The sequence below is a fragment of the Strix aluco genome, chromosome 21 (genome assembly GCF_031877795.1).
Source record: "Strix aluco isolate bStrAlu1 chromosome 21, bStrAlu1.hap1, whole genome shotgun sequence".
Lineage (NCBI taxonomy): Eukaryota > Metazoa > Chordata > Aves > Strigiformes > Strigidae > Strix > Strix aluco.
The window spans coordinates 11434328-11450566 of record NC_133951.1 but is presented as its reverse complement, the minus strand read 5'-3'; the positions used below and the strand labels follow the sequence as shown (position 1 = coordinate 11450566).

Genomic DNA, 16239 nt, shown 5'->3' with positions numbered 1-16239 from the left:
CCCCAACTTATTTAGCCTAATTGAACTTGACAACATTGAAAAAGAAAGTCTGTGCAGCAAGGTCAGATGTATGAACCTGAGGATACACAGCCCAATTACTGACTGATAGACTTGGGGCTTAGCAGTAGGAATCAGCCCTAATTTATCAATATTGTTTCATGTAGTCTCTGTGCTTTGACTTCAGCATAGGTTTTTGATGCCACTTTGAGAAGGTAGTTTGAGTTTTGCAGAAATTGGGATGAAAACAAAGATAATCCATGAAGCAAGCAATGTGTAGCGCTGTGCAGATTAGTGCTGTAAAGGTGCTGTGTGACCTCGTGGCGTTACAAAAGAGCTTTAAGAAGCTTAGTAACAGGTTAAGGTGATGGGGAGAGACAGCTGTTTTTCCTTATTAACTATGTTATCCTGGAGCAGACCGTATTTTGCTGGGCTGTAGGCTGTTTTAGTGAGAAAAGTGTTGTGAATGCCAAGTGGAAAGATTGCATATAGCAGTTGTAAGCGTTAGCCTGGGTACTCTCTTGAGTAGATGGGGTGAAACATTGGCAGAAAAACTAGCTGATGTGTTATAAATTATATATGTTGAAGAAGTTAGGGTAATGTAATTTTTAAAAATTCCCTGTGGATTCAGTGTGCTAATAACATTCAGAGGTAGCGCTGCTTCTGACTTGTGTTTGTTTTATAATCTACAGCCTTGTTTATATTTAATATAAGAGGGATTTTCATTATTTTTTTACAAGCTACATTCGTAATATGTTCAGAAAAGGAGAAAGACAAGTATTGCTAAATTCTGTTTCTTAAATGTTATTCTTCTTGCTCTGGAAATATTCCCTGTTCTTGAGTTTAATCTATTCCTAGTAAACTTATTTAAACAGTACTGCTGATTTAAATAACAAACGTAGTTGGTATTTAAATGATTCGTCTATTTTGAAGTAGTACCCTATTTCCGTTTAATGTAATTGCTATATTTGATCTTAGAATGAACTAATGCATGCCATGTGACAAATTCATTCATTGCTTGGTGTCGTGCAGAAAGCACAAGTCAGCCAGTAATATGGGCCCCTTGGGGAAATTCTGTGGCCTCACTGAAAATGCAAAGCATGTGAAACAGCAACATAAAAATTATGCAGTGCTCCAAGCTACTGTAGAGGCCCTTAAAGTTCTCCAGTATACTCTTACAGTAATGCACAGAGTGATGTCGTGCTTATTATACTTCTGTTGTAACTCCTTAGTTCAATTCAGAATCAATTCTTGTTCAAAACCCAAAAGCAGAAACCAAACAACAAATACTGAGTGTACGCAGAGTTATTTCCTTGTTGCTGTCAGTCAGACCTCTTCTACCACTTCCTTTGGAAGAATCAATACTTGAAACCTAGAAACAAATTATGTAGGCAAGAATACCTGTGGTCCTTGGGCAACTAATGATGTCCTAACAGCAGAGCCACAGCTCTAAAGGTTGTTTAGATGGGAAGATACTACATGACTTTTACAGTGGTTAAGGTTTTATAAATTTATCATTTGAGTTGGGAGAATAGTCTTGACCATGACAAAAATGAGTTAAAGATGACTTGAAAAAACCTCATTGACTTCTCTATAGACGATAACTGGCAGTTCAGTTAGACTCTCGTAGAAACGCATTCTCTCCACCCTTTTTAGGCTCACAGCTTAATTTGTTTTACTGAATAAATAAATGTTGTAGTAGAGATATTCATGTCTATTGAAAATGCTCATCTAGCCTTTTGTTTTCTTCCAAAAGTGGGAGTATAAAAGTGATTTTTTTAAAATATCCATTGGACTTTTCTAATAATTCCAGATTGTAAAGTATGTTACTTTTGTCTTGATACTGTTGCCCCTAGTTCTTTGGAATGCTTGTGGTTGTAGAGCTCTTCAGACATATGGCTAAATGATGTGTAGGCGACTGGGGCTCAACAATGGCTTTTCTCCTTTATAGATCATCTAATAGAGAAGATTGCTTCTGCTATTTATTATTGAAATATTTAATTTCTGTCTCATCAGTCTGTGTCATATATGAAAGCTACTAGTAACAGTATTTTTTAGCGGGTAACTCTCACCCGACAATATATCATCATAACCTTCACACATCACCTAATTTAGAAAACAGTTTGAAATTTACAGCAGTGCCTTGTAACTCTAAGTGACTGATGACTATATATATATATTATTAATAATAACATGTTTTTCTCTGTATTGTGCACTGACAGAGAAGTGTTGGATAGAATTAATTGCCCTCCGTTATGTATCATAAATCCCACAAATCATGTAGTGCATCTTCTGCTTGTTTGCTTTGAGAATGCACTGAGTGCTCCTTACCACATTCTTCCTTGTTTTCACGATACCCATTTAGCATTTTCTGCTCTCTGCAGCATTGCTGGGAGATGGAGGGCGAGGCATGAGCCTGGTAGATGCAGCATGCCAGCAGAGAGCTAGCAGTTAGTCTGGTTTTGCAACACAAGGCCTGTTTTGTTCTCACCCTTCCTATCCTATGCCCTCCCCGCGCCCCCTCCCTGGGCTGCTGAGAGAGTATTTGTATCCAGCAAGGCCAGAGCTGGAAAGGATGGAAGCTCACAACCATGTTATATATACCACAGATCAAAATCATGCTGTCAAAACATGAAAATACCTCAATAATTTTCTTTTTAATTTTAACTGTCAGCCTCAAGATACCACTTGCTCTCAAGCTACTCTGCGTAATGTGTGCCAGCTCGCTTCTACTTACACTCTTGTTAAAATGTAAAGCAACAAATTTCCTGGCAGTCTCTGCAAAGTAGTGTAATATAACTTTCATTACAAGAAGGTGGTGAGCATAATGTGGCTCCTTAACAGCTGCAATAAGTGATGTGAAGCTATTAACATCTTTTCAAAACAAGTAACAAGTGAGGTTATTTTTGATCTCTATTCCTAAAAAAATGGCATGTTATTTTAAGCAGATAACATTTTGTTTGCACTTATCTGAACTAAGTAAATTTTTACATGAATTCTCCAGATCTGCGCTGCTTTGTGAAATTAAGAAAACTGTAAAAACTAATGCTAAAATGCACTCTAATGGCTGGATTTCAAAATGAAAATTTGGATGCTAAATTTTATGTATGGAAATGATGGCTGCTAGCAAGGGACTTTAGTTCACCCTTCTTTTCCCTTTAGATTTATGATTCCATGAGAGTTGCCTATTCCATTGTTTATTTTTATGTCAAACTATCTGGTTGTCATTTGAGTATTCTCAAAAGGTGAGACACATCTGATGCTTTTGAATTGCTTACTAAGGAACCACAGTCTTTGGAGACAGGTAACCCATTACAAATACAAATGGGAAATAAAGGATAAAGAATTAAGACTGTCCACGTTGAGGGGCAGACAACAGTCAATTAGTAGACTGAACAGAAAGGTTTTAAAAAGTTTGGTAGTCAACACTGATAATTGAAGCCTTAATAAGTGACTTTTTTTAAAGCGTAGCTACAGTCCAAGAGGACAAATGCTGTCTGGTTTACTTATTTTGTCAACTGAATTGGCGTTTCCATTGTAGTGTGATTAGAATCATTTTCACAGAAGTTAGTAGCTGAAGTTGATAACCATAGAATGAAGCTGTAGCAAAGAATGGCACTGTTTCTCCTACGTATCTTATCTTGACACTTAAGATATATCACACTGAAAACAAGGTCGACATTGTCTCTAGTTGAATGAATTCTTTAACACGCTATGAGAGGCTGCCAACTCAGAGATAGGATGTGACTACGGTATTTCATAAATATTGCCTAAAATAGCTGCCCAAATATGCAGAGTTTTTGTAATGTATGCTCTTGCTGAATAAAGACAGAGTTGGAGTAGCCAGTCTAAGATCCTAATTGGTAAAGCAGCTCAGTTCTACAACCTTTCCAGAGATATTTCTCAGATCTTTTGCATAAATTATTATGTTGTATTTTGCAACTGTGTGATCACTGCATGCAAAAGTAATTTGTTAACTTTTTTGTTTTCTGAAGGATGTAACAAGATTATTTTTTTCCATGTGATTTACTCCTGCAAACATAAATCAGGCTATTGTCTTCAAGAGTGGAAGGTTTGGAACCAAAAGTACAATTTAGAAGTGAAAGATTTTTCAGCTGCAAGTAATAGTAATAGTAATTGCCGCTTAGCGATCTTTCAATTGGTAGAAACAAACCATCAAAATGATAATTGTAGGATTCATTGGGTTTTAGATTGATTAACAAACTAGACAACCAAGCGGGCAGCATATGTTGAGCTAGAGCTCTGGCTCATGTGAAGTCAGAACTTACCTAGAATCAGTGGAGCAAAGCCCGTTTTATTCCATTTGCCCAAAGAATAAGCATATGCCATGTCAGAAATAGAACAGTTGGAAACAATTGCTGCATGGGATGATGATGAAAAATATCTGGTGAAAGATAGAAGGGTGATTAGACTTCTTTGAAGCCGGACAGCTGACTTAAGGATGTGAATGAGTCCAGCCTGGCATTATGGTGGAATCGTTGTATGCTGCAATGACATGAAGGTGCACTTGATAACATCTTTCCCAGAGAACTGTTAACGATGTCTCATGAAATGAGCTGTTTAGAAAAATTGAGATAATTTAATTTGGTTTCCACTGAAGTTGAGGAAATTCAGTGTTTGCAATTGCCAATCAATTGAAATCTATTTTGTCCTTTAGAAGTGTCGTTCGAAATAGTGTATTTTTATGTATTGGAAATGCAAAATTTAAAGTGTTCAAGGAATGTATTATCTGTAAAGAAATTGTAAATTACTTTTGAATCATTTCATTATAATCTCCTGATTTATTGCTTGATGGTATGGTGTTTATTTCAAGATTTTCATAATCTCAAGTCTAGATTGTTCTGTTTTGTTGAAATGTGAACCAATTTTGAAATATCTGAAGTATCTGAAATATTAAGAAAGAGCCTGTAGTGAGGGTGAAAAGCTAAAATACCTGCTTCTCAAAGTAAGCACACTCAAGCAAATTGTTCTTTTTATGTGGTTTGGGGGGACATGTATGACCTATGCTGTGTAACAACCTATAGCCTTGGTCACATGACATAAATTAAAATAAGTTTTCCTTATCTCAGAAAGAGAAAGGTCTTTCAGATCATTCATAAATTTTAAATGAGAGACATATTGTAATCAGGAGCTAATTTTCTTTTCCCATTATCTCCTGCCATTCTGTGATATGAGAACACTTTGTTCTCTACAGCAGTCTCTTCACTTTGGTTTCTCACAGAAGTAATTCACTAGTAAAGGCATTGGATCTCCATAGATACCTTCACCAAGGCATGCAGGTGAACAAATCCCGTGCCCAAGGACAGGTTTCATTCCGGCTTATCGTTCCTCATTTATGTCTCCTGCTCTTGCCTGAATGCACATTGACAGTTCCTGTTACAGAAACGGATTTAGATTCAGGAAATGTGGCTTCATAGAATTGTTCATCCCACACAATATTTTAACGCTGTAGCTGTCTTAAATGTTAAAAATTTATCATTGTGTAGAGTCTTTTGATTTTTAAATGTGCATGCTTATCTCCTCTTTAATTATAGTGTTTACTTGGTGTCTGCCTTTCTTGTGTGTCTTTAACATCAGGCTCTGCTTTCTTTCATTGACTTACAGGTGAAATATATGACTATAAGTTTTATTTCCTCTTTAATTATATTTATTACAGCAGAAGAAACCCAACCAAAACCTATGCCATTCTAACTGTTGGTTTCCCTTTTCTTACTAGTTTGCTGTTTTGTGGTTCATAAGAGATGCCATGAGTTTGTTACCTTCTCTTGTCCGGGGGCTGACAAGGGACCTGACACTGATGTGAGTACATTGACATTTAATATGTTGCTTTTACACATAGTTCTATGTTGTTACACCTAACTGTGAGAATGAATTACAAACAATAACAAATAGGCTCTTTATGATAGATGAGTGTAGTCTGAGTGGTTTTTAACAGTTCTGAAGTGATTATTTATGGACTGTAAGATCTGGTTTTGATAAGGAAAGTAACAATGAACGCATGATCAAGAACAATATCCCTCAGAACATGACAACCCTTAGGTGTTTACCCAAGCATGAAGTCACCATTTTATTTTTGTTTGCTTTATGTTGGATGTATTTGATATGAACAATTCCCAGGAAAGGCTGAGGCTTTTCTGAGCTTTCTTTGTATCCATCTTATCTCAAGGTATATCTTCAGAGTTGACTCTGGTCCTTGTTCTCTCTGCACACAAGGATCTATAGCTCCAATAAGATGACAGTTTAATCTTGAGACAACCGACTTATCTGTGATAGGTTTTTGAAACAATTCTATTCATGCTTGAGCTAGAATACCAGTCAGGATACACCCGTTCTACCTTGCTCTGTCAATACTTCTATATACACATAGCATTTTCAGTCAACAACCAGTTTTTACTTTCAATACCTCTGCTTACATGGTGAGGCACATGTACAAGAATTTTGTGTCACCCTGCTGAAATAATAAACTAATCTTGTTTGTTCACACAAAAATAACATTTCTTTGGGTATTATAAATTCCACTTTACAGTGAAGTAATTTAACATCTGCTTATGGGAACAATACATTCCAAGTGTTCTTTGTCTGAATGGCTCTGTTTTGTTTCTTATCACATATTCATGCTCTAGATTGTAGGCTATTATCTCCTCTGATGAAATGCACCAGACGACTTTTCTTGCTAGGTTTTAATGAGCTTCTCATGAATTGTTTTAATATGCTAGCCATGAGATCAATGAACAATATATGGGCAGAAGCCACAAGGGGGTTTGGAAAATTTGAGATGTTAAGAAGTTTTCTAATTTTTAAATTTAAATATAGGGAAATGTCAAAGAACTGAGAACAATTTTAAGAACTGTTTAATTTTTAAACATTTCATGTAATCTAAATTTAGGTACATGAGAAAAATGCTTAAATTAGCAGTGTAGTTACCCTGTTTGGATTCTTCTGTTTAGCTGATAGAGACAGTCACTTCCAGAGAGCAAACCAGGTCTTAGGTGACCTTGGTCATACCTGCAGTTGGTCTTTCTCCACTGGTCGCAGGGAGAGTTGAGCGGGGGTGAGATCTGACAGTCTTGAGGCAGCACACTGAAGTTGGTGGCAGAAACACTGCTGTCCTCAACATCCATCTCATCTCTTCCTGACTTTCCCCCTGCCCCCTTGCCACTTACGGAGAGGTGAGCCCCTCGTCAGCCTGCTCCTGAACAGTATTCCCAGAGATAGCCTGCCATCAATTACTACTATTTTGGTAACTGCTTACAATGGAAGAAGCTTCACAGTACTTGAAATATCATTGCTAAAATCAACTGAATGATATTAAAAATATAATTGTAACTGAAGCCTTTTCATCTTTTTCCATATTCAGTTCTGGTAACTCATGAACTGCTCTGTTATTTCACTTGCATCTGTATCTCCAGCTATCTTTTTCTTCCTATTCACTTTTTTTGCACTTAGCTCCTCATCTCAGATTTTCTCCCGTCAGCTGCTCCTGCTGCAGTCCTGGTTACTTGTTGCCATTTAAGAGCCATGATGCCCCAAAAGAGCATTTCTCCAACAGTGAGATTCAGAGTATTTAAGCTAAGGGCCCTGCTCTATATGCATGCAGTCACCAGAAGTTAAGGACTTCCATAGATCAAGTCAGGGTCAAGAAGTCAGGGTTCCAGCACAGAGCAGTTACATCGATTACCTGTGCAAAGAACGTGGATACTGCCAAAGGTTCATTAAGCATATTGAGTGGGACCAGGGCGTAGGAAATGCCAGTGCAGCCGTGATGCATTCCTCAGGAATTTTGACAGTTACTCAGGGCTGTACATAAAGCATCTCTTTCCACTTAGCGTAGAGCACAGCTTTCTTGAAGCAAGTCTCTTAACTGAGCTGAGGTCAATTTTTTTGACAGAAGTCAAAGGAAGAGTCTTTTGACAAGAACGTAGCCGTTAGGGCACTCGGAAGCCAGTGCAGAGGCTTACAGGCATTCACAGAGCCTCTGTGTAATGCAGGAAGGAAGCCAGTCCTCAGTCTGGTTTTGCTCTTATTGTTTCTTAGTGGGTTTTGTCAAAGGCGACTCTACTATTAAAACAATTATAAAGGCAGGAACAAGAAACCAAAATTATTCTTCATACCCTTCCTTTTCTGAAAGTTCCTGAATTCTTTAGACTTTGAAGTGAAGTGTGCAGGTTGGCTCTGTCTATATAGTGTAACAGGTAAAGCAGTCTTTCAGAAGTTGTGGATTTGAAGTGCCTTGAGCTATAGAAAGGCTGAAATCCAGGTCTCCCCCTGTCTGGGCAAGTGTTCTCATCACTAAGCTATCATGCAGAATGCAGGTGGCCACACCTACTCTCTCCATCTCCTGTTTCAAAAAGCAAGTGCCATTGCCACTACTTTTTGTTGCAGTCCAGATAACTTTAGGTAGAGTCAACCCATCTGCATCCTGCTGGATGGCGTTCAGGTGGTTCTCTGAATCTGTAATTCTCCAGACACCTTCTGTGTTGTGTACGTGGGCAGTGCCAGTACCGACATCCCACTGCGCTGTCTGCTGCGGGACCTGCTGTCCTAGGAACTCCAGTTTAATAGGCAAAATTTTTATATATCAGGTGAGTGACTGTTATTACCAACCTGAGTAAAGGTCACCATTACCAGATAGGAACCAAGGTAGGCGACAGTGCCAGAGTCACCCTGATGTGTACATCTGTAGCCATTGCAGCAGCAGTCAGGCTGGGTGAAATGCAGCTGCACGGATGTCAATGGCAAAATGCCTGTTGAGCATCAAAGGGGACAGAATTTCAGCAACAGTCTTAACAGTTGAAGAATATCTGTTTAATTACCGTTCTACAAGTATAGTTCATACCTACAAGCAACACGTTGCTGATTTACTTTGGTTGGTCCTAAACACAAGTAGAATAAAACAATTAAATCTGGTTTTAACTTAGTGCTCAATTGTGATATAAGATGTTAATTAAAGTTATTGTTGATTAACAATTTTAGTGGTGACATTCATGAATAGGTCTTTCTATATCTATAATGGATGGTTTGACTCTTGAAATAGTTCTTGATTTTTTTTTTTTAAAAACATGGGTTCTTCATGGTTTTTCTCCTAAAGTTCATAAATGAGAACGTATATTTGTGTGTGAGACAATTTAATTTTATCAAGAATCTCTTTATGGTTATAGAATCTGTTATGTGGCAGGTTGCTAATAGTCTTTAATATTGCTGACTGCATTTCATGATTTGTTTTAGCCTTAGTGATTAAATAAATCAGCCTAATGCCTTATTTAGTATTTGGGTTACCAAATGATCATTTTAATATTTACACAGAAGCGAGATCTCACAAACACTTTGAAGATTAAAAGCAAACAGAAAATAAATATGTTTTATTAAAAATGTGCTACATTAGTGGATCCTATTACACAGAGGATTGTAGAATGTTATCCTTCAATTTACTGAAATGTTTAACTATAAGGTCTGCCTTTTTACGATTCAGTAACTTAGTCCTATCCGAGTTAGTACAAGCTTCATTCTGAAACATAGTGTGCTATAAAGCTTATCATAATATTTAGCAGATTTTTAAGTATTAAAAAGTCCTTTTCTGAATTATTTCATGCAGGTGCACAATTAATTTGCATACTCAACTTCTCCAGTGTCTTTCCATGATGTAACCTTTTCATTAATTGTAGGAATATTATTGTCATTAATAAAATGAAATTATCCAGAGTAATAATAGTAAATTATAATAAGGATATTTTATAATAATATTCATTGTGTATGATAATAAATAATTGTAAATTATAATAATATGATAATATTCATTACATATTCTAAGTTATATATTACGATAATATTCATTACATATTATAATTTTAAATGATCATGCACTGTATTTCTAGCATAAATGTGGCAAGCCTTACAAATACATCATTAGAATAACTATCAGTTAAATTTGTTTTATTTAATAAGGAGAATCCAGAGTCTAACAGTCAGATAGGTGTCCCATGATGGGTGACAGAATGCAAAACATTTCAATATACAAAACGTTTCCCACTCAGAAACAAAACTGCCTTTAACAGCCGAGGGAGGCATTTTGCAGGCAGCTCTTGCAGGTAAGTGTTCACAAATGTCCCTGCTGAGGCCTTGAGGTATCTAGGACATGATGGCAAGGGCTTATTTATAGATTTGTCTTGAGGCGAGAGAGTGTGGCATTCCTGCTACATGCCTCCAGGGATACGGAGAGTCTCTGAGCTGGGGGGTTTATTAGTCAGTGAGGAAGACTCCAAAGGGGAGGAAATCCGTAATTTTTAGAACCTTCATTCTGACTTCTATGAAAGCTGAAAGTGTACATGTGACTGGAGGGCGAGGTCAAAGTATATCTTTAAATAATGCTCATTTGAAAGAGAGAATTGAACCACTTCAAAAATAAATTGTGTACAGAGAGATTTCTATCATGTACGTATTTTCAAAACTTTGTAACAAGTTTTGGCTGCAGCACTCCCCTGCAGGAAGGGGGATCCACTGACAGTTTCATTAATTTCTCTAAATATATTTAACAGTTGCAACAAAAGTTATTTTTTAATTTCTGGATCTTTAAATATAGTCATTCAGGAAGCATAAGGGATTTCAGACTATGCTATCCACAGATCTTTTCTTATTTCCTAGCTTTTCTTGCATGCCAAGTATTTAATAAACTGACTACATGGCTGTGTAAAAGTCCTGTGGTCCGTATCATACTAAAAATAGTGGTGGACAAATATTGTCTCCTCATGTAACATTTTTATTTGCTACGGTATTCTGTTGCTGTAGAAGAGGGAATAAATTATTTTTATTACTTTAAAATTAAATGCCTTAATAAAGGTGAGTGTAAAAGAGACAAAGGCTTAAAATCACTCTCTTTTTGCTTTACTCAGACTAGCTGAAATGTGAGGTTGAAAGGTCTATGTTTGTGCCAAAAAGAAAATAATACCTGTGAATAAACTGGTTGTCCTTGACTAGTACTGAAATGATGGTGTCTGGGGAACAATATCCTGTTTCAGATGAAGTAAGAATTCACAGGATCAAAAAATGTTAATGTTTCCTTAATACTTGGCAAGGTGTGAGCTCTGGTGTCTTAGCAAAATACCAACTCAGGAAGTTATTTTGCCGCTATCTAATGACGCTCTGTAGTTTGAATAGAAATTATTCATGTTTTCTTCATGGCCAACTCTTTTATGGTGATGCTATTGAGTACAATTTAACAGCTCCTGCTGCTATTATATGCTAAAGTTACACGAAGCATCATCTCCAATTCAGATACTTGGGTTTGGAAGATTGCTCAGTGTTCATAAAAACTATTTTAAGTCATTGATGAAATGCTTTAAAACTTGAGTAAATTACTGTAAAAATGTAAGAGCTACCTCAGAAATTGACTGCTGCTGTAACTAGCTTTGCTAAGATGCATTTAATATTAAGGAATAACTAGTCAAGTTTCTTTCAAAAAGGGTACTTTAAAATTGAGAGTTAAATCTTTGTTCCCTTTGTTAACAGAATGTAGTGACCGGAAGGTGTTTTCAACTTGCATGTGTTTTACTAAAATGTTCCCAATTCCATGCCACATAGAATTAAAAAAAAAAAAAAGCACCAGTAATTTAAAATTGTGTTTGACTGTATTAATTTTTTTCAGTACGAGTTTATAAAACTTAATATAGAGTGCACGAGGACTCTGACATCACCGACTCTGGATCAGCGCTATTCTCCTTTCAGATAATAATAATATAGGATCCAAACGAGGTTTATGAGCAAAATAAATAAATAGAAATTAAAAAGAGAAAAAAAACCTAAATGAGAGCAAGTGACTGTGCAGTCAAAGGAGATTAAATCTGACTTTGCTCCTCAGAATTGCAGCGAGTTCTTAGTATTTCAGCACCTAGAAGAGGATGAATTGATAAGATCCAGGTGTGGGCTTACCCAAAATGAAACAGCAAAGCCATCTCATCCCATTCGGCAGGCTAACTGACCTCATGGATGTTCAAGGTGACATGTATGCGAAAGATTTTAAAGTTGATAAGCCTCTTGATATTGAAATTATTTGGGAGCTTTTTTATCTTAAGCACATTAGAAATATCAGTCTAAATTTGAACAACTGTGAGGTTCTGTGAGATGCTGCAGGAGTTGAATATTTTCATCAGTGGCTCGGATATTGGAATATTTGCAGTTGACAGTAGGGAGTGTTTACAAGAACTCTAGAGGACAATGTTTAAGTTCAGATTTTTTTTTCATGCATTAAGATACAATTTAATAAAACAAATGAAAAAAAATCACACCTGAGAGGGGAAGGGAAAAAAAAAAAATCAATGTGAACTGGTTGTGAAGGCACCAGTGCAGAAGAAAATGAAGGAAGTATTTTAGTGGGTCATGAACTCAATACTGGCCAACAGTGCACCTCTGATACAAAGGTAGTGAATTTCCTGCAGGGATATGTTAGAAATTATTATTCCATTTTTTAGTGAGATGCTTTATGTAGAATTCTGCAGCTCTTCAGGAGAGGAATTTGGAAAGGAACTAAAATGTTAGCGGTCTTTAAAGCATGACCTTTGAATATTTTCCATGTCTGTTAAGTTGTAACCAGGTATCATATGGGCAGCTTGTGGCAAGGGACAATTCACTGCATAACAGTGAAGTTTTTTAGGTGTAATGATGGGTAACTGCTGCAATAGGTGACCAAAAGAAGACATTAAGACTTTTGTTTTGCACTTTACTTCTCTAAACAGTGCTGTAGGTATTATCTGTGTCCTCATCAGACCTAGGGGAGAGATGAGATGAGTCCCGTAAGGGTCAACCATGCTTCTCATTTTATGGTTTGTATGATTTTAGAGTTGGGAGGGGAAAGATTGACCCTCAAAAATTCCTATGCTGGGAGACCAGTGGGAAATTACAATTTTTAAGTGATACGTTACAGTATGAGAGCAGTCAGCTTGGGTTTGGTCTTAGGCTTGGAGCAATGCTTGTGTCCACATTTACTGCAGTACTACACTATTGTTTGATAGCAGCTGTGGTTGTGGTACAGATGATATGAATGATCCTCTGCCTTGTGTCACACCTCTATACTAAGCAGGAGTGAGTTAATATAATTGGGCTGTCCTGGAGGGTTTAGTTGTCTTGACCAAGTTTCTTTTTCTGTTCAGTTCCAGTAATGTTGAATTTTTTTTCTTTTTTTCTTTTTTAAATTTTCCCCTCCACCTTTATTTATACTTCCAGACTGTTTATATGGAAGAGGCTGGTTTCAGAGTGAAAGAAGATGGTTGCTTTACTGGTCTTGGGAATTAAAAAAAAAACACCAAACACCCTCATGAAAAGAAAAGGCAGTAACTGGAAGCATAGTATTAAGACTTACTGTAGAACTAGTTAGAAAGGGATTTTAATCAGAAAGCTTTGCAGTCTATTTCCAAGGATAATGAAGAACAGCAGCAGGCCATGTCTGATTGGCTTTTAACCATTTGGTGGTTTTCACAATGAAAAGCAACTGTTATCTACATTTAGACATCATGAGTGACCTGAACACCAAACAAGCATCATTGAGAAATATAATAGAATCATAGAATCCTTTAGATTGGAAAGGACCTTCACAATCATCAAGACCAACTGTAAACCACCAAGGGGTTTTTTTATTGCTAATCTGAATTTTGGATAATAGGCAATCTTGTCCTAGAAATATTTTCTTTTTAATTAAAATAAAAATCCTCTCACTTCATTACAAAAGATACACAAAGACAGGAAGATCTGGCAAGATACAGTTTACCACTTGCCAGATTAGCAAAAATGCTCTCTTAGAGAAGCCTGTATGAATTTTTTGAAGTGATTCTTAAACAGCTCTGATGCAATAAATTTAATTTTTCATTGTATACCCTCAACAAAGAAAATATAAAGCACCCTCTATTTACAGATTGAGATACCAACTCAACGTGTTTGTATGTCTCTGTTTTCTAATTGTGAAAATTATTAATCATGATGACGTTGTTTACAACAGGCATTATTAGATGGGGATAGTAGGTAATGTTCTTCCTATAAAACAATTATAATGCAAACATACTTTTGCCAAAATACGATATTCCTTACTATATTACTACTCCCCTTTCCCAAAAAACTAGTCCTAGGTTACCGAAATAAACAAGCTCACGGTCAATGCAGTAAGTACTTTAAAACAAATTTTACAGGACAGCAAGGATATATTTATTACAAAAATAAGTATTTTATGTCTTGTGATTACCCTGACTTCTGAATCTCTGTCCAGAGTAGTTTATAGAGAAAAAAAGGTGTTGTGCTTATGGTTTTGACCTCAAAGCCCCAAAAATTAACTGTAGGGAAAACTTGCTTGTATAACTTTTCTGATCTTTTTAATATTGTTTTTAAATGCTACTGTGCACAGCTATAGTGGCTCATTCTGAAATATGGGTATTTGAGTATACTGACAATGGAATTTCAATTTGAACGGAATCGGCCCTGAGGTAAGACTCCTTTTAATGGAAGAGAGAAATTAAAGAAAGAAATCTACCAAAAAGGGCTCTGTATATTTTGAGTGTATGTTCAGCTGGTGTCTGTAGGAGGTTCATGTATGTGGTAGGGAGGATGTGCCTCAGTTTCCTCCATCAAGCACTTAAACTGGGACAGCACTGAATGTCCCTTGACATTCCTCTCCCTTTACTGACCGGATACTTCCGAATCCAAGTGCTATTTTCCCACCCATCTCAATAAATAAAATCCAGCCATATGTCACCCTCTCCACCTTATGTTCATCAGCAGTTGGCAGGCACTGCCTGTGTTCAGAAACGTGCTCCTCACCTGCCTGGGGGTGGTTTACCACTGCTCAGTGCCCATGCACAGCTTATTTACTGATCAGCCACTTCAGTGCTCCTTCAGAGACAGGTTTGGGTTGCTCTTAGCTGGCTGTACAGAGGTGGTCATGGCACTGCTCACCTAAACGCCTTCATTTAAGTAGCTGGAAGCACCTTTACAGGTTACTGGAAAGCAGTTCGTGTCCTGGAACATGTTTGAATTTATCATCTACTGAGAAAGCATTTGTACCTTCTATTCCTAAATTAAAGCGCAGACTCCTTTTATTTCAACTAAAATGGCTTTTAAGCTAGAGTGAACAATCCTCAAGAAAAATAGAATTAAATTACAAAGGAGCAGGTTAATGAATTTTTATAACTACTTATAATTCCCACCCCTTCCCTCTGCCTTACAACGCAATCCCAGAAGTGACTCTCTTAGTTTGTCCATCTGCAGAAGATGCATGGAAAAATTTTTGCTGCGGTATTGAGAAGAGCTGTCCTTATACACACCCCACTTATAAGAAATGTGTGATGGGTGACTGCCTGCACAATGTGTGTGACTGCAAAGGCACAGTTGCTTAGGTCTTCCATTGCAGCCCTTTAGTCATTCAGTTTATGGAGCTTGCACCTGAGACACGGGGCAGGTAGTTTAGTTTTTTATTACAGTCTGTGAGCTTTGGAAGTTCATAGCTTTTGAAAGGTTTTTATTTATAAAGAATATCTTTTTTATTTTCCCAATCCAAAACAATTCAAATGCTGAATAACTCTATCATAAAAAATAGAATTTATATTTTTATTTTGTAGGCTTTTGCTATGCAATATACAGTAGAACATAGATGATCCTTGTAAGAGTTAATAGTTAAACAGAGACGGTACTTCAGAGAGAGTTAAGAAATCTAAAAATATCAGTGATTTTCGTAAGTTAGCACTGGAGAACAATTAGGCAGTGATATTATAAAAGAACTCTCATCAAACTTATTCCCAATAGTAAAAAGAAATCTTGTTGATAGGGTTGCAGTTTTAGTGGCAGTAACTACAACTGATTAAGCACTCTACTGGGTTTCACAATGAAAATTTTTTCTGATTCCTCAAATAGAAGTTGACTTTATCCCAACAGCCCTTATTTTCCAATTTTTAAGAGTGTGTTTAGTTGTGCAATTTAAGTTGAATTTAATTATTTCCTTGTCTTATACTTTGCAAAAGTTTGTTGTGTTGGTCTTTAAACTGTGTGTAAATATGGCAACATGATATTGGGGCTTAGGGGGGAAGAATGCTTAAGACTTACTAATAATCTATCTTCTTCCATGAGATGTCATGTGTAAAATGTACCATAGATGTTTCTATCAGGTTCCACCCTCACAATTATTAAAAAAAAAAAAAAAAAGTCTGATTATGGCACACTGAACTTATTAGCTAGAAGGAATATACACAGTCA

At 36.6% G+C, this 16239-nt stretch overlaps 1 protein-coding gene across 1 annotated transcript in view; it reads left to right on the top strand.

Annotated features, from left to right (window-relative positions):
• Positions 1-16239, top strand: part of PRKCA (protein kinase C alpha) — a 160518-nt gene that overhangs the window by 54306 nt on the left and 89973 nt on the right. Inside the window, exon 3 of the mRNA XM_074847397.1 lies at positions 5735-5817. Within this exon, the coding sequence (XP_074703498.1) occupies positions 5735-5817 (83 nt within the window). The remainder of the gene's footprint in view (positions 1-5734; positions 5818-16239) is intronic.